General features: G+C 43.2%; 1 protein-coding gene across 1 annotated transcript in view; it reads left to right on the top strand.

The window, feature by feature from the left end:
- LOC106864447 (phosphoribosylformylglycinamidine synthase) overlaps positions 1-21,185 on the top strand; it is a gene marked incomplete at its 5' end in the record, with an annotated part of 57,003 nt that overhangs the window by 22,341 nt on the left and 13,477 nt on the right. The window contains 9 exon segments of the mRNA XM_088158545.1: positions 473-703; positions 1,780-1,960; positions 2,776-2,859; positions 7,424-7,579; positions 11,787-11,912; positions 13,053-13,198; positions 15,233-15,443; positions 16,432-16,523; positions 19,987-20,101. Of these exon segments, the coding sequence (XP_088014671.1) occupies positions 473-703; positions 1,780-1,960; positions 2,776-2,859; positions 7,424-7,579; positions 11,787-11,912; positions 13,053-13,198; positions 15,233-15,443; positions 16,432-16,523; positions 19,987-20,101 (1,342 nt within the window).

Raw genomic sequence — 21,185 nt, 5'->3', positions numbered from 1 at the left:
TCACCTGTGTTACCTGTGTGTATCATTAACGTCACTTGTGCCACCTGTGCCACACCTGTGTGTCCTCAATGTCACTTGTGTGTCACCTGTGTGACCTCAGCAGCAACCTGGTGTCACCTGTGCCACCCCCACCCAGGTCCCCTTTTGTGTCCCCAATGTCCCCAATGTCCCCCAATGTCCCCAATCCCCCCAGTGTCCCCAATGTCCCCAACCCCCCCAATGTCCCCCAATGTCCCCAATGTCCCCCAATGTCCCCAATGTCCCCAGTGTCCCCAATGTCCCCAATGTCCCCAGTGTCCCCAATCCCCCCAATGTCCCCCAATGTCCCCAATGTCCCCCCAATGTCCCCAATGTCCCCAATGTCCCCCAATCCCCCCAATGTCCCCAATGTCCCCCAATGTCCCCCAATGTCCCCCAACATCCCCAACGTCCCCAATGTCCCCAACGTCCCCGTTGTCCCCTCTGTCCCCAGGTGGACCGCTCGGTGACAGGCCTGGTGGCCCAGCAGCAGTGCGTGGGTCCCCTGCACACTCCTCTGGCCGACGTGGCCGTGGTGGCCCTGTCCCACTTTGGGGACACGGGCGCGGCCACCGCCATCGGCGAGCAGCCAATCAAAGGCCTGCTGGACCCCGCGGCCGGGGCGCGCCTGGCGCTGGCCGAGGCCCTCACCAACCTGGTGTGGGCACGGGTGACACACCTGAAGGTGACACTTTGGGGACACTTGGGGACATCGGGGGGATTGGGGGGATTGGGGACACTGGGGGTGTTGGGATGTTGGGGACATTGGGGACATCGGGCGCTGGCCAAGGCCATCACCAACCTGGTGTGGGTGTGGGTGACACACCTGAAGGTGACACTTTGGGGACACTTGGGGACATCGGGGGGATTGGGGGGATTGGGGACATTGGGGACACTTGGGGACATCGGGGGGATTGGGGACATTGGGGACATTGGGGGGATTGGGGGACATTGGGGGACATTGGGGACATTGGGGACATTGGGGGACATTGGGGGACATTGGGGGGATTGGGGACATTGGGGGGGATTGGGGACATTGGGGACATTGGGGACATTGGGGACATTGGGGGACATTGGGGACATTGGGGGGATTGGGGACATTGGGGGACATTGGGGACATTGGGGACATTGGGGGACATTGGGGGGATTGGGGACATTGGGGGACATTGGGGGGGATTGGGGACATTGGGGACATTGGGGACATTGGGGGACATTGGGGACATTGGGGACATTGGGGACATTGGGGGGATTGGGGACATTGGGGACATTGGGGACATTGGGGGACGTTGGGGACATTGGGGGACATTGGGGACATTGGGGGGATTTGGGGACATTGGGGGCGTTGGGGACATTTTGGGGACATTGGGGGGTGGTGCCATGGGCGGGGCTGGGGGTGGCAGCGGAGGGGGGAGGTGACAGGCGGTGACACTGACCTGTCCCCTCCCCCATCTCTCTGTGTCTCTGTCTGTGCGTGTCCCCTCTGCTTGTGACACCTCCCTGTCCCCAATGTCCCCAAATCCCCAATCCCCCCAATGTCCCCAATGCCCCCAATCCCCCCAATGTCCCCAATGTCCCCAATGTCCCCAATCCCCCCAATGTCCCCAAATCCCCCCAATGTCCCCAATGTCCCCAATGTCCCCAATGTCCCCAATGTCCCCCAATGTCCCCAATGTCCCCAATGTCCCCAATGTCCCCAAATCCCCAATGTCCCCAATGTCCCCAATGTCCCCGATGTCCCCTGTGTGTCCCCGATGTCCCCAGGATGTCAAGTGCTCTGGCAATTGGATGTGGGGCTCCAAGCTGGGCTCGGAGGGCGGGGCCCTGGTGGCCGCGTGTGACGCTCTGGTGGTGGCCCTGCACCGCCTGGGGGTGGCCATCGATGGCGGCAAGGACTCGCTCAGCATGGCGGCCAGAGTGGGGACAGACACCGTGATGGCACCTGGTGACAACGGGGACACTGCGGGGGGTGGGGGGGACGTTGGGGACATTGGGGACATTGGGGGGATTGGGGACATTGGGGACATTGGGGGGATTGGGGACATTGGGGGACATTGGGGACATTGGGGACACTGGGGGACATTGGGGACATTGAGGACATTGGGGGGATTGGGGACATTGGGGGGATTGGGGACATTGGGGACATTGGGGACACTGGGGACATTGGGGACATTGAGGACATTGGGGACATTGGGGACATTGGGGACATTGGGGACATTGGGGACATTGGGGACACTGGGGGGATTGGGGACATTGGGGACATTGGGGACATTGAGGACATTGGGGACATTGGGGACATTGGGGACATTGGGGACATTGGGGACATTGGGGACATTGGGGACATTGGGGACATCCAGGTGACACTGTGGTGGCACTGAGGTGACAGAATTGGTGACATCTCGGTGACACAGGTGACAGCCAGGTGACATTAGTGACACTGAGGTGACCCAGGTGACACCCAGGTGACCCTGAGGTGACGTTGATGACCCTGAGGTGACACAGGTGACACCTAGGTGACATTGAGGTGACCCTGAGGTGACACAGGTGACCCTGGTGACCCTGGGGTGGCCCTGAGGTGACCCTGAGGTGACACAGGTGACACTGAGGTGACACCCAGGTGCCACTGAGGTGACACAGGTGACACTGAGGTGACACTGAGGTGACGTTGATGACCCTGAGGTGACACAGGTGACCCTGAGGTGACCCTGAGCTGGCACAGGTGTCCCCGAGGTGACACAGGTGTCCCCGCTGTCCCCACAGGTGCCCTGGTGATCTCGGCCTACGCCGTGTGCCCCGACGTCACCGCCACCGTCACCCCCGACCTCAAATGTCCCAACGAGAGAGGTGAGGGGACACACCTGGACACACCTGGACACACCTGGACACACCTGGGGACACCTGGACACACCTGGGGACACCTGGGACACACCTGGGACACACCTGGGACACACCTGGGACAGCTGGGGACACACCTGGACACACCTGGGGACAGCTGGGGACACACCTGGGGACACACCTGGGGACAGCTGGGGACACACCTGGACACACCTGGACACACCTGGACACACCCGGGGACACCTGGACACACCTGGGGACACCTGGACACACCTGGGGACACACCCGGGGACACCTGGGGACACCTGGACACACCTGGGACACACCTGGGGACAGCTGGGGACACACCCGGGGACACCTGGGGACACCTGGACACACCTGGGACACACCTGGGGACACACCCGGGGACACCTGGACACACCTGGGGACAGCTGGGGACACACCTGGGACAGCTGGGGACACCTGGGACAGCTGGGGACACACCTGGGACACACCTGAGACACACCTGGGACAGCTGGGGACACACCTGGACACACCTGGGGACACACCTGGGGACAGCTGGGGACACACCTGGGACACACCTGGGACACACCTGGGGACACACCTGGATACACCTGGGACAGCTGGGGACACCTGGGACACACCTGGGGACACCTGGGGACACCTGGGGACACCTGGGGACACACCTGGGGACACCTGGGGACACACCTGGACTCACCTGGACACACCTGGGGACACACCTGGGGACACCTGGACACACCTGGGGCCATTTTGGGGCCATTTTGGGGTCGTTTTGTCCCTTTTTGGTGCCGATTTCTCTGAGCTCATTTTGGGGTCGATTTTCCCAAATTTTGGGTCAATTTTGGCCATTCCCGGGTGGATTTTCCCCATTTCCGGGTCAATTTTGGCCATTTCCGGTTCAATTTTCCCATTTCCGGGTCAATTTTCCCATTTCCGGGTGGATTTTCCCCATTTCCGGGTCAATTTTCCCATTTCCGGGTGGATTTTCCCCATTTCCGGGTCAATTTTCCCCATTTCCGGGTCAATTTTCCCATTTCCGGGTCAATTTTCCCCATTTCCGGCCCGATTTCTTGACTTATTTTATTTTTGTTTTTATTTTGTAATTTTATTTTTATTTTTATTTCTGTTTTCGTTTCTATTTTAATTTTAATTTTAATTTTACTTTTAATTTCTGTTTCTACTTCTGTTTTCATTTCCATTTTGATTTTAATTTCTATTTTAATTTTAATTTTATTTTTAATTTTAATTTCAATTTCAATTTCCATTTTAATTTTAATTTCTATTTCAATTTTAATTTCAATTTCAATTTCAATTTCAATTTTAATTTTAATTTCTATTTCCATTTTAATTTCAATTTCAATTTCAATTTTAATTTCAATTTCTATTTCCATTTTAATTTTAATTTCAATTTCCATTTTAATTTTAATTTCTATTTCTATTTTAATTTTAATTTTTCTTTTATTTCAATTCCAATTCCAATTTCCATTTCAATTTCAATTTCAATTTTAATTTCTATTTCTTTTCTAATTTTAATTTCTCTTTCCATTTTAATTTTAATTTCTATTTTAATTTTAATTTTATTTTTAATTTTAATTTCTATTCCTATTCCTATTTCTTTTTCTATTTTAATTTTTGGTTCTATTTCAATTTTAATTTTAATTTCCATTTCAATTTCAATTTCCATTTCACTTTCAATTTCAATTTCCATTTCAATTTTAATTTCTATTTTAATTCCTATTTCTATTTTAATTTCAATTTCTATTCTAATTTTAATTTTAATTTCTGTTTTAATTTCAATTTTAATTTCAATTTCAATTCTAATTTCCATTTCCATTTCAATTTCCATTGCAATTTCAAATTCAATTTTAATTTTAATTTCAATTTCAATTTTAATTTTAATTTTAGTTTCTATTTCTATTTCTATTCTAATTTTAATTTCTATTTCCATTTTAATTTCGTTTTTTATTTCCATTTCAATTTTAATTTCAATTTTAATTTCAATTTCAATTTCAATTTCAATTTTAATTTCTATGTTAATTTTAATTTCTATTTCTATTTTGATTTCAACTTTAATTTCTATTTCTATTTCAATTTTAATTTCTATTTCCATTTTCATTTCAATTTTAATTTCAATTTTAATTTTAATTTTAATTTTAATTTTAATTTTAATTTCAATTTTAATTTTAATTTCAATTTCAATTTCTATGTTAATTTTAATTTCAATTTTAATTTTAGTTTCTATTTCTATTTCTATTATAATTTTAATTTTAATTTCTATTTCAATTTTAATTTTAATTTCAATTTTAATTTTAATTTCAGTTTCTATTTCTATTTCTATTATAATTTCAATTTCTATTTTAATTTCAATTGCTATTTCTATTCTAATTTTAATTTCTCTTTCCATTTTAATTTCAATTTCTATTTTAATTTTAATTTTATTTTTAATTTCAATTTCTATTTCTATTCCTATTTCTATTCTAATTTTAATTTCTATTTCCATTTCACTTTCAATTTTAATTTCAATTTCAATTCTAATTTTAATTTCAATTTCTATTTCAATTTCTATTTCTATTTCTATTTCTATTTCTATTTCTGTTTCTGTTTCTATTTCTATTCTAATTTTAATTTCTATTTCCATTTCAATTTCAATTTTAATTTTAATTTCCATTTCCATTTCAATTTCAATTTAAATTGCAATTTCTATTTTAATTTCGATTTCACTTTCAATTTCAATTTTAGTTTCTATTTTAATTTCTATTTCTGTTTCTATTTCTATTCTAATTTTAATTTCTATTTCTATTTTAATTTCAATTTCAATTTCTATTTCAATTTCAATTTCCATTTCTATTTCAATTTCAATGTTAATTTCAATTCCAATTTCAATTTTAATTTTAATTTCTATTTCTATTTCTATTTCTATTTCTATTCTAATTTTAATTTCTATTTCTATTTTAATTTCAATTCCAATTTCAATTTTAATTTTAATTTCTATTTCTATTCCTATTTCTATTCTAATTTTCATTTCAATTTCAATTTTAATTTTAATTTCTATTTCAATTTCAATTTCTATTTCTATTTCTATTTCTATTTCTATTTCTATTTTTATTCTAATTTTCATTTCTATTTCCATTTCCATTTCACTTTCAATTTCGATTTTAATTTCTATTTTAATTTCAATTTCAATTTTAATTTTAATTTCAATTTCAATTTCAATTTCTATGTTAATTTTAATTTCAATTTTAATTTCAATTTTAATTTCTATTTCAATTTTAATTTCTATTTCTATTTTAATTTCAATTTCCATTTCCATTTCAATTTACTTTTCAATTTCAATTTACTTTTCAATTCTAATTTTTATTTCTGTTTTAGTTTCTATATCTATTTCTATTTCTATTCTAATTTTAATTTCTATTTCTATTCTAATTTTAATTTCTATTTCCATTTTAATTTTAATTTCTATTTCCATTTTAATTTTAATTTCTATTTCCATTTCAATTTCAATTTCAATTTCAATTTCAATTTCAATTTCAATTTTAATTTCTATGTTAATTTTAATTTCTATTTCTATTTTAATTTCAACTTTAATTTCTATTTCTATTTCAATTTTAATTTCTATTTCCATTTTCATTTCAATTTTGATTTCTATTTCAATTTCAATTTTAATTTTAATTTTAATTTTAATTTCAATTTCAATTTCAATTTTAATTTCAATTTTAATTTCAATTTCAATTTTAATTTCTATTTCTATTTCTATTTCTATTTCTATTTCTATTCTAATTTTAATTTCTATTTCTATTTTAATTTCAATTCCAATTTCAATTTCAATTTTAATTTTAATTTGTATTTCTATTCCTATTTCTATTCTAATTTTCATTTCAATTTCAATTTTAACTTTAATTTCAATTTTAATTTCTATTTCTATTTCTATTTCTATTTCTATTTCTATTTCTATTTCTATTTCTATTCTGATTTTAATTTCTATTTCCATTTCCATTTCCATTTCAATTTCAATTTCTATTTTAATTTCTATTTTAATTTCAACTTCAATTTCAATTTCAATTTCTGTTTCCATTTCCATTTCCATTGCAATTTCAATTTCAAATTCAATTTTAATTTTAATTTCAATTTCAATTTTAATTTTAATTTTAGTTTCTATTTCTATTTCTATTTCTATTTCTATTCTAATTTTAATTTCTATTTCCATTTTAATTTCAATTTTAATTTCTATTTCAATTTCAATTTCAATTTTAATTTCTATTTTAATTTCTATTTTATTTTCAATTTCCATTTCAATTTCAATTTCAATTTCAATTTCAATTTTAATTTCAATTTTAATTTTAATTTTAATTTCTATTTCAATTTCAATTTTAATTTTAATTTCTATTTCTATTTTTTTCTATTTCAATTTCAATTTCCATTTCAATTTCAATTCCAATTCCAATTTTAATTTCAATTCCAATTTCCATTTCCATCTCCATCTCCATCTCCATTTCCATTTCAATCCCCATCCCAATTAATTCTAATTAATCACTGCCCTTAATGACCTCCCCAGGCTCTTTGCTGTGGGTCCAGGTGTCCCCGGGCCGGCACCGCCTGGGGGGCTCGGCCCTGGCTCAGGTGTTTGCCCAGGTGGGCGACACCTGCCCCGACCTGGACGAGCCCCAGAGCCTGGAGAGAGCCTTCAACGTCACCCAGCAGCTCCTGGCAGGTGATTCTGGGCGGAAAAAACGGGATTTGGGGAAAAAATGGGGAAAAAATGGAAATTTTGGGTGAAAAAATGGGAAAATTTGGGTGAAAAATGGGGATTTTATGGTGAAAAATGGGGATTTAGGGTTGGAAAATGGGGATTTTAAGATGAAAAAATGGGGATTTGGGGTGGAAAATGAGAAATTTGGGGTGAAAAGTGGAAAATTTGGGAAAATTTCAGTGAAAAAATGGGAAAATTTGGGTGAAAAATGGGGATTTTGGGTAAAAATGGGGATTTTGGGTTAAAAATGGGGATTTTGGAGCCTGGAGAGAGCCTTCAACGTCACCCAGCAGCTCCTGGCAGGGGATTCTGGGCGGAAAAAACGGGATTTGGGGAAAAAATGGGGAAAAAATGGAAATTTTGGGAAAATTTCGGTGAAAAAATGGGAAAATTTGGGTGAAAAATGGGGATTTTAGGGTGAAAAAATGGGATTTTAAGGTGAAAAATGGGGATTTTGGGGGTGGAAAATGGGAAATTTGGGGTGAAAAATGGGGATTTTGGGAAAATTTGGGTGAAAAAATGGGGATTTTAGGGTGAAAAAAATGGGGATTTTAGGGTGGGAAATGAGAAATTTGGGGTGAAAAATGGAAATTTTGGGAAATTTGGGTGAAAAAATGGGAAAATTTGGGTGAAAAAATGGGAAAATTTGGGTGAAAAATGGGAAAATTTGGGTGAAAAAATGGGAAAATTTGGGTGAAAAATGGGGATTTTGGGTTAAAAATGGGGATTTTGGGTAAAAATGGGGATTTTGGAGCCTGGAGAGAGCCTTCAACGTCACCCAGCAGCTCCTGGCAGGGGATTCTGGGGGGAAAAAACGGGATTTGGGGAAAAAATGGGAAATTTGGGAAATTTGGGTGAAAAAATGGGAAAATTTGGGTGAAAAATGGGGATTTTAGGGTGAAAAAATGGGGATTTTGGGTTGGAAAATGGGGATTTTATAATGAAAAAATGGGGATTTTGGGGTGAAAAATGGAAAATTTGGGGGAAAAATGGAAAATTTGGGAAAATTTGGGTGAAAAATGGGACAATTTGAGTGAAAAATGGGGATTTTGGGTTAAAAATGGGGATTTTGGAGCCTGGAGAGAGCCTTCAACGTCACCCAGCAGCTCCTGGCAGGGGATTCTGGGGAGAAAAAACGGGATTTGGGGAAAAAATGGGGAAAAAATGGAAATTTTGGGTGAAAAAATGGAAAAATTTGGGAAAATTTGGGTGAAAAATGGGGATTTTATGGTGAAAAATGGGGATTTTAGGATGGAAAAATGGGGGGTTTGGGGGCAAAAAATGTGAATTTTGGGGTGAAAACAGGGGATTTTGGGAAAATTTGGGTGAAAAAAATGGGGATTTTAGGGTGAAAAATGGGGATTTTAAGGTGAAAAAATGAGGATTTTGGGGTGGAAAAATGGGGATTTTGGGGGTGGAAAATGAGAAATTTGGGGTGAAAAATGTGAATTTTGGGTGGAAAAACAGGGATTTGGGGAAAATTTGGGTGAAAAAATGGGAAAATTTGGGTGAAAAATGGGGATTTTAGGGTGAAAAAATGGCATTTTACGGTGAAAAAAATGAGGATTTTGGGGGAAAAATGGGGATTTTGAGTTGGAAAATGGGAAATTTGGGGTGAAAAATGGAAAATTTGGGAAAATTTGGGTGAAAAATGGGGATTTTAGGGTGAAAAAATGGGGATTTTGGGATGGAAAATGGAAAATTTGGGTGAAAAATGGAAAATTTGGGAAAATTTGGGTGAAAAATGGGGATTTTATGGTATAAAAATGGCATTTTAAGGTGAAAAAATGGGGATTTTGGGGGTGGAAAATGGGGATTTTGAGATGAAAAATGAAAAATTTGGGGTGAAAAACGGGGATTTTGGGAAAATTTGGGGTGAAAAAAAGGGATTTTGGGGCTGAAAATTTGGTAGAAAAAAATGTGGATTTTGGGGCAAAAAATTTGGGTGAAAAAATGGGAAAATTTGGGTGAAAAATGGGGATTTTATGGTGAAAAAATGGGGATTTTTGAGTGAAAAATGAGAATTTTTGGTTGGAAAATTGGGGATTTTGGGGTGAAAAATGAGGAATTTGGGGTGGAAAATGGGGATTTTGGGAAAATAGGGTCAAAAAAAAGGGGATTTTTGGGAAATTTGGGGTAAAAAATTGTGATTTTGGGGTGAAAAAATGAGAAAATTGGGGTGGAAAATGAGGAATTTTGGGGTGGAAAATGAGGAATTTTGGGGTGAAAAATGGGGATTTTGGGGAAATTGGGGTGAAAAATTCCGGGGAGAAATTTGGGGGTTCAGGGGGGGAAATTTTTGGGGCTCCGTGGGTGAAAAATTTGGGGTTTCCAGGTGGGAAATTTGGGGATTCTGGGAGCCCTGAGGTGACAATGGGTGGCCCTGGGGTGACTTTGGGTGACATTGGGTGACATTTGGTGGCCCCGAGGTGACATTGGGTGGCCCTGGGGTGACTTTGGGTGACCCTGGGGTGACTTTGGGTGACATTTGGTGACTCTGGGTGACACTGGGTGACCCTGAGGTGGCCCCTGGGTGACATTTGGTGGCCCCAAGGTGACATTTGGTGACATTTGGTGACATTTAGTGACCCTGGGGTGACCCTGGGTGACCCTGAGGTGACACTGGGTGACTCTGGGGTGACATTGGGTGACCCTGGATGACCCTGAGTGACCCCAAGGTGACATCTGGTGACATTTGGTGACCATGAGGTGACACTGGGGTGACCCTGGGTGGCCCTGGGGTGACCCCGAGGTGGCCCCTGGGTGACCCCAGTGTGACATTTGGTGACCCTGAGGTGTCCCTGGGTGACTTTGAGATGACCCCAAGGTGACATCTGGTGACATTTGGTGACCCCAAGGTGGCTCCTGGGTGACATTTGGTGACCTTGGGGTGACTTTAGGTGACCCCAAGGTGACCCTGATGGCCCCGAGGTGGCCCCTGGGTGACCCCAAGGTGACATTTGGTGACATTTGGTGGCCCTGGGGTGACATTTGGTGACCCCAAGGTGGCATTTGGTGACCCTGGGGTGACTTCAGGTGACCCTGGATGATCCTGGGTGACTCCAAGGTGACATTTGGTGACATTTGGTGGCCCTGGGGTGACATTTGGTGGCCCCAAGGTGACATTTGGTGACCCGGGGGTGACTTCAGGTGACCCTGAATGAGCCTGGGTGACCCCGGGGTGACACTTGGTGACATTGGGTGTCCCTGCTGTGTCCCCAGAGCGTGTTCTGACCGCTGGCCATGACGTCAGTGACAGGGGACAGTGACCCTGGGTGACACTGGGTGACCCCGAGGTGACACTTGGTGACCCTGGGGTGACTTTGGGTGACCCTGGGTGACACTGGGTGACCCCGAGGTGACACTTGGTGACCCTGGGGTGACTTTGGGTGACACTGAGGTGGCCCTGGGTGACCCCGAGGTGACTTTGGGTGACCCCGAGGTGACTTTGGGTGACCCTGGGTGACACAGGGTGACCCTGAGGTGACATTTGATGACACTGAGGTGGCCCTGGGTGACACTGAGGTGACATTTGGTGACCTTGGGGTGACTTTAGGTGACCCCAAGGTGACCCTGATGGCCCCGAGGTGGCCCCTGGCTGACTTTGAGGTGACATTTGGTGACATTTGGTGGCCCTGGGGTGACATTTGGTGACCCCAAGGTGGCATTTGGTGACCCTGGGGTGACTTCAGGTGACCCTGGATGATCCTGGGTGACTCCAAGGTGACACTTGGTGACATTTGGTGGCCCCAAGGTGACATTTGGTGGCCCCAAGGTGACATTTGGTGACCCGGGGGTGACTTCAGGTGACCCTGAATGAGCCTGGGTGACCCCAGGGTGACACTTGGTGACCTTGGGTGTCCCTGCTGTGTCCCCAGAGCGTGTCCTGACCGCTGGCCATGACGTCAGTGACAGGGGACAGTGACCCTGGGTGACACTGGGTGACCCCGAGGTGACACTTGGTGACCTTGGGGTGACTTTGGGTGACCCTGGGTGACACTGGGTGACCCCGAGGTGACACTTGGTGACCTTGGGGTGACACTGGGAGCCCCGGGGTGGCCCCTGCGTGACGTTGGGTGACATGGGGTGACTTTGGGTGACATCTGGTGACCCCGGGGTGACACTGGGTGACACTGGGTGACACTGGGTGTGGCTGCCGTGTCCCCAGAGCGCGTCATTTCCGCTGGCCATGACGTCAGTGACGGTGGCCTGCTGGGCTGTGTCCTGGAGATGGCCTTCGCCGGAAACTGCGGCGTCACCGTCACCGTCCCCGAGCCACCGCCCGGCGTCACCCGTCAGTGTCCCCACGGTGTCCCCAACCCCCTCGGTGTCCCCTCAGTGTCCCCAATCCCTCAATCCCCTCATTGTCCCCACGGTGTCCCCAATGTCCCCAACCCCCTCGGTGTCCCCAGAGTGTCCCCAACCCCCTCGGTGTCCCCACGGTGTCCCCACGGTGTCCCCAACCCCCTCAGTGTCCCCAGAGTGTCCCCAATCCCCTCAGTGTCCCCAATGTCCCCAGAGTGTCCCCAACCCCCTCGGTGTCCCCTCGGTGTCCCCACGGTGTCCCCAATCCCTCAATCCCCCCAATGTCCCCAGTGTCCCCAATGTCCCCAATGTCCCCAGTGTCCCCAATGTCCCCAATCCCCCCCAATGTCCCCAACCCCCCCAGTGTCCCCAATGTCCCCAATGTCACCAATGACCCCAATGACCCCAATCCCCTCAGTGTCCTCTCAGTGTCCCCACGGTGTCCCCAATCCCTCAATCCCCTCATTGTCCCCAATGTCCCTCAGTGTCCCCAATGTCCCCAATGTCCCCAACCCCCCCAATCCCCCCAATGTCCCCAATGTCCCCCAGTGTCCCCAGTGTCCCCAGTGTCCCCAGTGTCCCCAGTGTCCCCCAATGTCCTCAATGTCCTCAATGTCCCCAATCCCCCCAATGTCCCCAATGTCCCCAATGTCCCCAATCCCCCCAATGTCCCCAATGTCCCCAATGTCCCCCAATGTCCCCAATGTCCCCAATGTCCCCAATGTCCCCCAATGTCCCCAACCCCCCCAATCCCCCCAATGTCCCCAATGTCCCCAATGTCCCCAATGTCCCCCAATGTCCCCAATGTCCCCAATGTCCCCCAATGTCCCCAGTGTCCCCCAATGTCCCCAACCCCCCCAATCCCCCCAATGTCCCCAATGTCCCCAATGTCCCCAATGTCCCCCAATGTCCCCAATGTCCCCAATGTCCCCCAATGTCCCCAATGTCCCCAATGTCCCCAGTGTCCCCAATCCCCCCAATGTCCCCAATCCCCCCCAATGTCCCCAACCCCCCCAATGTCCCCAATGTCCCCCAATGTCCCCAATGTCCCCAATGTCCCCAGTGTCCCCAACCCCCCCAGTGTCCCCAGTGTCCCCTCTGATGTCCCCTGTGTCCCCTGTGTCCCCAGCCCTGGCCGTGCTCTTTGCCGAGGAGCCGGGGCTGCTGCTCGAGGTTCCCACGGTGGCCGCTGTCCCCGTGTGCCGCCGCTACCAGGAGGCCGGTGTCACCTGTGTCCCCATCGGCCACAGCGGCCCCTACGGCCCCCGAGCCATGGTGAGGGGACACTGGGGACATTTGGGGACAATGGGGGGGCTGGGGACATTGGGGGGGCTGGGGACATTCGGGGGGTTGGGGACATTGGGGACATTGGGGGGGCTGGGGACATTGGGGACATTGGGGACATTGGGAGACATTGGGGACATTGGGAGACATTGGGGGACATTGGGGGACATTGGGGACATTGGGGACATTGGGGACATTGGGGGACATTGGGGACACTGGGGACATTGGGGGACATTGGGGGACATTGGGGACATTGGGGGGATTGGGGACATTGGGGGACATTGGGGACATTGGGGACACTGGGGACATTGGGGGACATTGGGGGACATTGGGGACATTGGGGACACTGGGGACATTGGGGACATTGGGGACATTGGGGGGATTGGGGACATTGGGGGGATTGGGGACATTGGGGGGGTTGGGGGGATTGGGGACATTGGGGACATTGGGGACACTGGGGACATTTGGGGACATTTGGGGACATTTGGGGACACTGGGGACATTGGGGACATTTGGGGACATTTGGGGACACTGTGGGGTCGGGGAGGAGGGGACAGCAGTGGCTCTGTCCCCTGGGGTGGGTGGTGGTGGCTTGGTGGCGCTGTTGTCCCCGTTGTCCCTTGTCCTTGTTGTCATCCTGTCCTTGTGTCCCCTCAGTGTCCCCATGGTGCTGTCACCCTGTCCTTGTCCCCAGTGTCCCCAAACCCCAGTGTCCCCAATGTCCCCAATGTCCCTGAGTGTCCCTGAGTGTCCCCAATGTCCCCAATGTCCCTGAGTGTCCCTGAGTGTCCCTGAGTGTCCCCAATGTCCCTGAGTGTCCCCAAACCCCAATGTCCTCAATGTCCCCAATGTCCTTGAGTGTCTCTGAGTGTCCCTGGCTGTCCCCAAACCCCAATGTCCCCATTCCAGTGCCCCGGATCTCATTGTCCCCAATGTCCCCAATGTCCCCAATGTCTCTGAGTGTCCCTGAGTGTCCCCAATGTCCCCAATGTCCCCAATGTCCCTGAGTGTCCCTGAGTGTCCCCAAACTCCAATGTCCCCAATGTCCCCAATGTCACCAATGTCCCTGAGTGACCCCAATGTCCCTGAGCGTTCCTGAGTGTCCCCAATGTCCCGGAGTGTCCCCACATCCCAATGTCCTCATTGTCCCCAATGTCCTCATTGTCCCCGATGTCCTCATTGTCCCCGATGTCCTCATTGTCCCCGATGTCCCCAATGTCCCCACAGGTGACAGTGTCAGTGGGTGGCCAGGAGGTGCTGGCAGAGCCCCTTGGGGACATCAGGGCACTGTGGGAACAGACGAGTCCCCAATGTCCCTGAGTGTCCCCAAAGCCCCCAATGTCCCCAATGTCCCTGAGTGTCCCCAAAGCCCAAAGCCCCCAATGTCCCTGATTGTCCCCAAACCCCAATGTCCCCAATGTCCCTGAGTGTCCCCAAAGCCCCCAATGTCCCCAATGTCCCCAATGTCCCCAATGTCCCCAATGTCCCCAATGTCTCTGAGTGTCCCCAAAAACCCAATGTCCCCAATGTCCCCGAGTGTTTCTGAGTGTCCCCAATGACTCTGAGTGTCCCCAAACCCCAATGTCCCCAGTGTCACTCATTGTCCCCGATGTCCCCGGTGTCCCCACAGGTGACAGTGTCTGTGGGTGGCCAGGAGGTGCTGGCAGAGCCCCTTGGGGACATCAGGGGACTTTGGGAGCAGACGAGTCCCCAATGTCCCTGAGTGTCCCTGAGTGTCCCCCAAACCCCAATGTCCCCAATGTCCCTGAGTGTCCCTGAGTGTCCCTGGCTGTCCCCAAAGTCAAATGTCCCCATTCCAGTGCCATAGATCTCGGTGTCACTCATTGTCCCCAATGTCCCCAATGTCCCCAGTGTCCCCAAACCCCAATGTCCCCAATGTCCCTGAGTGTTCCTGAGTGTCCCCAATGACTCTGAGTGTCCCCAAACCCCAATGTCCCCAATGTCCCTGAGTGTCCCTAAACCCCGATGTCCTCATTGTCCCCGATGTCCCCGATGTCCCCACAGGTGACAGTGTCGGTGGGTGGCCAGGAGGTGCTGGCAGAGCCCCTTGGGGACATCAGGGGACTTTGGGAACAGACGAGTTTCCGGCTGGAGCGGCTGCAGGCGGCGCCCGAGTGCGTGGAGCAGGAGGAGCAGGACCTGGGGACACGCTGGGGACCCGAGTACAATGTCACCTTTGACCCCGAGTACCTGTCACCCCTGGCCAGGAACATGGGTAGGGGACACTGGGGACACTGGGGACACTGGGGGGGATTGGGGACATTGGGGGGATTGGGGACATTGGGGACACTGGGGACATTGGGGGGATTTGGGGTTTGGGGACATTGGGGACACGCTGGGGACCCCAGTACAATGTCACCTTTGACCCTGACTACGTGTCACCCCTGGCCAGGAACATGGGTAGGGGACATTGGGGACATTGGGGATATTGGGGACACTGGGGACATTGGGGGGGATTGGGGACATTGGGGGGGATTGGGGGACATTGGGGACATTTGGGACATTGGGGGACATTGGGGACATTGGGGACATTTTAGGGATTTTTTTGGGGATGTTTTGGGGGTTTTTGTGGGATTTTAATGGGATTTTAATGGGATTTATTTTTTGTTTTTATGGGATTTTTTGGGGGATTTTAATGGGATTTTAATGGGATTTTAATGGGAGTCTTATGGGAGTTTTATGGGATTTTTTTTGGGTGGATTTTAATGGGATTTTTATGGGATTTTTATGGGATTTTTTTGGGATTTTAATGGGATTTTAATGGGATTTTATTTTTCTGGGATTTTTTGGGGGATTTTTGGGGATTTTTGTTTTTTGGTCTCGTGGGGGTCTTTGTTGTTTTTGGGGTCCCGGTGCCGATTTTTGGGGTCCCTTGGAGGTGTCTGGGAGGGATTTTAATGGGATTTTACTGGGATTTTTTTGGGATTTTACTGTGATTTTAATGGGATTTTAATGAGATTTTCATGGGATTTTCATGGGATTTTTTTTTTTAATGGGATTTTCATGGGATTTTAATGGGATTTTAATGGGATTTTAATGGGATTTTAATGGGATTTTAATGGGATTTTAATGGGATTTTTTCAGATTTTAACGGATTTTTTTTGGGATTTTTGGGGATTTTTTTTGGGATTTTTGTTTTTTGGTCTCGTGGGGGTCTTTGTTGTTTTTTGGGGGTCCCGGTGCCGATTTTTGGGGTCCCCCAGCGCTGCCGGGGCCGCGCGTGGCCGTGCTGAGGGAGGAGGGGAGCAACGGGGACCGCGAGATGGCGGCGGCGTTCCAGATGGCAGGGTTCCAGGTGAGCCGGGAAACAACGGGAATGGCACTAAAATGACACCAAAATGAGACAAAAAATACAAAAATGAGCCGGGAAACAACGGGAATGGCACTAAAAATACAAAAATTGGCACAAAAATGAGACAAAAAATACAAAAATGAGACAAAAAATACCAAAAATGAGCCGGGAAACAACGGGAATGGCACTAAAAACACCGGAATTGGCACAAAAATGAGACAGGAAATACAAAAATGAGACAAAAAATACCAAAATTGGCACAAAAAATACCAAAATTGGCACAAAAATGAGACAAAAAATACAAAAAATGGCACAAAAATGGCACAAAAATGAGACAGGAAATACAAAAATGAGCCGGGAAACACCGAAATGAGACAAAAAATACAAAAATGGCACAAAAATGAGACAAAAAACACCGAAATGAGACAAAAAATACCGAAATTGGCACAAAAAATACCAAAATGAGAGAAAAATGGCACAAAAATGGCACAAAAATGGCACAAAAAATACAGAAATGAGACAAAAAATACCAAAATTGGCACAAAAATGAGACAAAAAAATACAAAAATGGCACAAAAATGAGACAAAAAATACAAAAATGGCACAAAAATGAGACAAAAATGAGACAGGAAATACAAAAATGGCACAAAAAATACCAAAATTGGCACAAAAACCACCGAAATGAGACAAAAATGGCACAAAAAACACAAAAAATGAGACAAAAAAACACCAAAAATGAGCCGGGAAACAACGAAAATGAGACAAAAATGACACAAAAATGGCACAAAAAATACAAAAATGGCACAAAAAACACCAAAAAATGGCACAAAAACCACCAAAAAATGGCACAAAAACCACCAAAAATGAGAGAAAAAACACCAAAATTGGCACAAAAAATGAGCCAGGAAATACAAAAATGGCACAAAAATGAGCCAAAAAATACAAAAATGAGCCAAAAAACACCAAAAATGGCACAAAAATGACACAAAAAACACAAAAATGAGCCAGGAAATACAAAAATGAGCCAGAAAATACAAAAATGACACAAAAATGGCACAAAAAATACAAAAATGACACAAAAAACACCAAAAATGGCACAAAAAAACACAGAAATGACACAAAAAATACCAAAATTGGCACAAAAAAACACCAAAAATGAGACAAAAAACACCAAAAATGACACAGAAATGAGCCAAAAAAATACAAAAATGAGCCGGGAAACACCAGAAATGAGACAAAAAATACCAAAATTGGCTCAAAAAAATACCAAAACTGACACAAAAAAATACAAAAATTGAGCCAGGAAATACAAAAAATGAGCCAGGAAATACCAAAATTGAGGACAAAAAATACCAAAAAATGGCACAAAAAAACACCAAAAATGAGACAAAAATGAGACAAAAAATACAAAAATTGGCACTAAAAATAGCAAAAATGGCACAAAAACCACCGAAATGAGACAAAAATGACACAAAAATGGCACAAAAAAACACAAAAAATGAGACAAAAAAACACCAAAAATGAGCCGGGAAACAACGAAATTGGCACCAAAAATACCAAAATTGGCACAAAAAATACAAAAATGAGCCAGGAAATACAAAAATGAGACAAAAAACCACCAAAATTGGCACAAAAAAACCACCAAAATGAGACAAAAAATACCAAAAATGAGACAAAAAAATACCAAAAATGAGCCAGGAAACACCAAAATGAGACAAAAAATACCAAAATTGGCACAAAAAATACCAAAAATGAGACAAAAAATACCAAAATTGGCACAAAAAATACCAAAAATGAGACAAAAAATACAAAAATTGGCACAAAAATGAGACAAAAAATACAAAAATTGGCACAAAAAAATACCAAAAATGGCACAAAAAACACCAAAAATGAGACAAAAACCACCAAAATTGGCACAAAAATGACAGAAAAAATACAAAAATGAGCCAGGAAATACAAAAATCACAGAAATGAGCCAGAAATGACACAAAAATGACACAAAAAATACAAAAATGACACCAAAAAAAATCACAAAAAGGGCACAAAAATGAGCCAAAAATGACACAAAAATGAGCCAAAAAATACCAAGAATTCCTGTCACTTTTTTCTCATTTTTTTCTCATTTTATTCTCATTTTTCTCTCTTTTTTTTCTCTTTTTTTTTGTGTCATTTTTGGGGGTTTTTTTTCTTTTTTTTTTTCCTTTTTTTCCCTTTTTTTTTCCTTTTTTTTTTTTCCTTTTTTTTCCCGAATTTTTTCCTGTCACTTTTTTTTCACTTTTTTCTCATTTTTTTCTCTTTTTTTCCTCATTTTATTCTCTTTTTTTATCTCTTTTTTTTTTGTGTAATTTTGGGGTTTTGGGGGTTTTTTTTTTTCCTTTTTTTTCCTTTTTTTCCTTTTTTTTTCTTTTTTTTCCGAATTTTTTTCCTGTCACTTTTTTCTCATTTTTTTTCTCCTTTTTTGTGTAATTTTGGGGGTTTTTGGGTTTTTTTTTTTCTTTTTTTTTCTTTTTTTTCTTTTTTTTCCGAATTTTTTCCTGTCACTTTTTTTTCACTTTTTTCTCATTTTTTTCTCTTATTTATTCTCATTTTTTTCTCATTTTATTCTCATTTTTCACTCTTTTATTTCTCTTTTTTTTGTGTCATTTTGGGGTTTTTTGGTTTTTTTTTTTCTTTTTTTTTTTCTTTTTTTTCCTTTTTTTTTCCTTTTTTTAAAATTTTTTTTCCTGTCATTTTTTTTTCACTTTTTTCTCATTTTTTTCTCTTTTTTTTTCTCATTTTTCTCTCTTTTTTTTCTCTTTTTTTTGGTGTAATTTTGGCGTTTTTTGTTTTTTTTTTCCTTTTTTTTTTCTTTTTTTTTCTTTTTTTTCCGAATTTTTTCCTGTCACTTTATTCTCATTTTTTTTTTCTCATTTTATTCTCTTTTTTTTCTCTTTTTTTTGTGTCATTTTGGGGGTATTTTGGGTTTTTTTTTCTTTTTTTTTTTTCTCTTTTTTTTTTTTTTTCTTAATTTTTTTTTTTCTGAATTTTTTTCTGTCATTTTTGGGTCATTTTTGGGTGGTTTTTTGGTTTTTTTTTTTTTTTAATTTTTTTTTCCGAATTTTTTCCGTGTCATTTTTTTCTCATTTCCGTGTCATTTTTGGGTCATTTTTGGGTCATTTTTTGGGTCATTTTTCTGTCATTTTTGGGGGTTTTTTGGTTTTTTTTTTTCTTTTTTTTTTCTTTTTTTTCTTTTTTTTTTCTGATTTTTTTCCTGTCATTTTTTTCTCATTTCCGTGTCATTTTTGTGTCATTTTTGGGTCATTTTTTTTGTCATTTTTCTGTCATTTTTGGGGTTTTTTTTCTTTTTTTTTCTTTTTTTTTTCCTTTTTTTTCCTTTTTTTCCCTTTTTTTTTCATTTTTTTTTTTTCCTATCACTTTTTTTTTCACTTTTTTCTCCTTTTTTTCTCTTTTTTTCGGGTGTCCCCAGGTGTGGGACGTGACCACCCAGGATTTGTGTTCGGGCTCCTCCTCCCTGGACTCGTTCCGGGGCCTCGCCTTCGTCGGCGGCTTCAGCTACGGAGACGTCCTGGGCTCGGCCAAGGGTGAGGATTTGGGGTTTTTAGACCCAAAAAAATGAGAAAAAAATCAAGAAATTCTGAATTTCTGAGAATTTCAAAAAAAACCCCGCGAAAATCGCACAAAAAACAAGGAAAAAATGGCGAAAAAATTTAAAAAAATCGGATTTTTTTGGATATTTTGGGGTATATAAGGGTGAGGATTTGGGGGTTTTAGACCCAAAAAATGAGAAAAAAATCAGAAAATCTCAAATTTCTGAAAATTTCAAAAAAAAACCCCGCGAAAATCGCACAAAAAACAAGGAAAAAAATGGCGAAAAAATTAAAAAAAATCGGATTTTTTTTTTTATTTTTTGGGGTAGATAAAGGTGAGGATTTGGGGGTTTTAGACCCAAAAAATGAGAAAAAAATCAGAAAATCTCAAATTTCTGAAAAATGGGAAAATCCACAAAAAAAATCCCATAAAAATCCCATTAAAAATGCCCCAAAAAAAAAAAAATTGCATAAAAAATAAAAAAAAATTCGATTTTTTTGGGATTTTTTGGGGTAGTCAAGGGTGAGGATTTGGGGGTTTTAGACCCAAAAAATGAGAAAAAAATCAAAAAATCTCGAATTTCTGAAAAATCCAAAAAAAAACCCCGCGAAAATCGCACAAAAAACAAGGAAAAAATGGCGAAAAAATTAAAAAAAAAATCGATTTTTTGGGGATTTTTTGGGGTAGATAAAGGTGAGGATTTGGGGGTTTTAGACCCAAAAAATGAGAAAAAAAATCAGAAAATTCTGAATTTCTGAAAAATTCAAAAAAAACCCCGCGAAAATCGCACAAAAAAACAAGGAAAAAATGGCGAAAAAATTAAAAAAAATCGGATTTTTTTGGATTTTTTGGGGTATATAAAGGTGAGGATTTGGGGGATTTTATACCTAAAAAATGAGAAAAAAATCAGAAAATTTCAAATTCCTGAAAAATAAAAAAAATCCCATAAAAATCCCACAAAAAATCCCAAAAAAATCAAAAAAATTCCCATAAAAAAATTTAAAAAAAAATCGATTTTTTGGGGTAGTCAAGGGTGAGGATTGGGGGTTTTAGACCTAAAAAATGAGAAAAAAATCA

The sequence above is a fragment of the Sturnus vulgaris genome, unplaced genomic scaffold (assembly GCF_052056855.1).
Source record: "Sturnus vulgaris isolate bStuVul1 unplaced genomic scaffold, bStuVul1.hap1 Scaffold_547, whole genome shotgun sequence".
Lineage (NCBI taxonomy): Eukaryota > Metazoa > Chordata > Aves > Passeriformes > Sturnidae > Sturnus > Sturnus vulgaris.
Note: the sequence above shows the minus strand (reverse complement) of the source record. Positions and strands in the feature narration are given on the sequence as shown.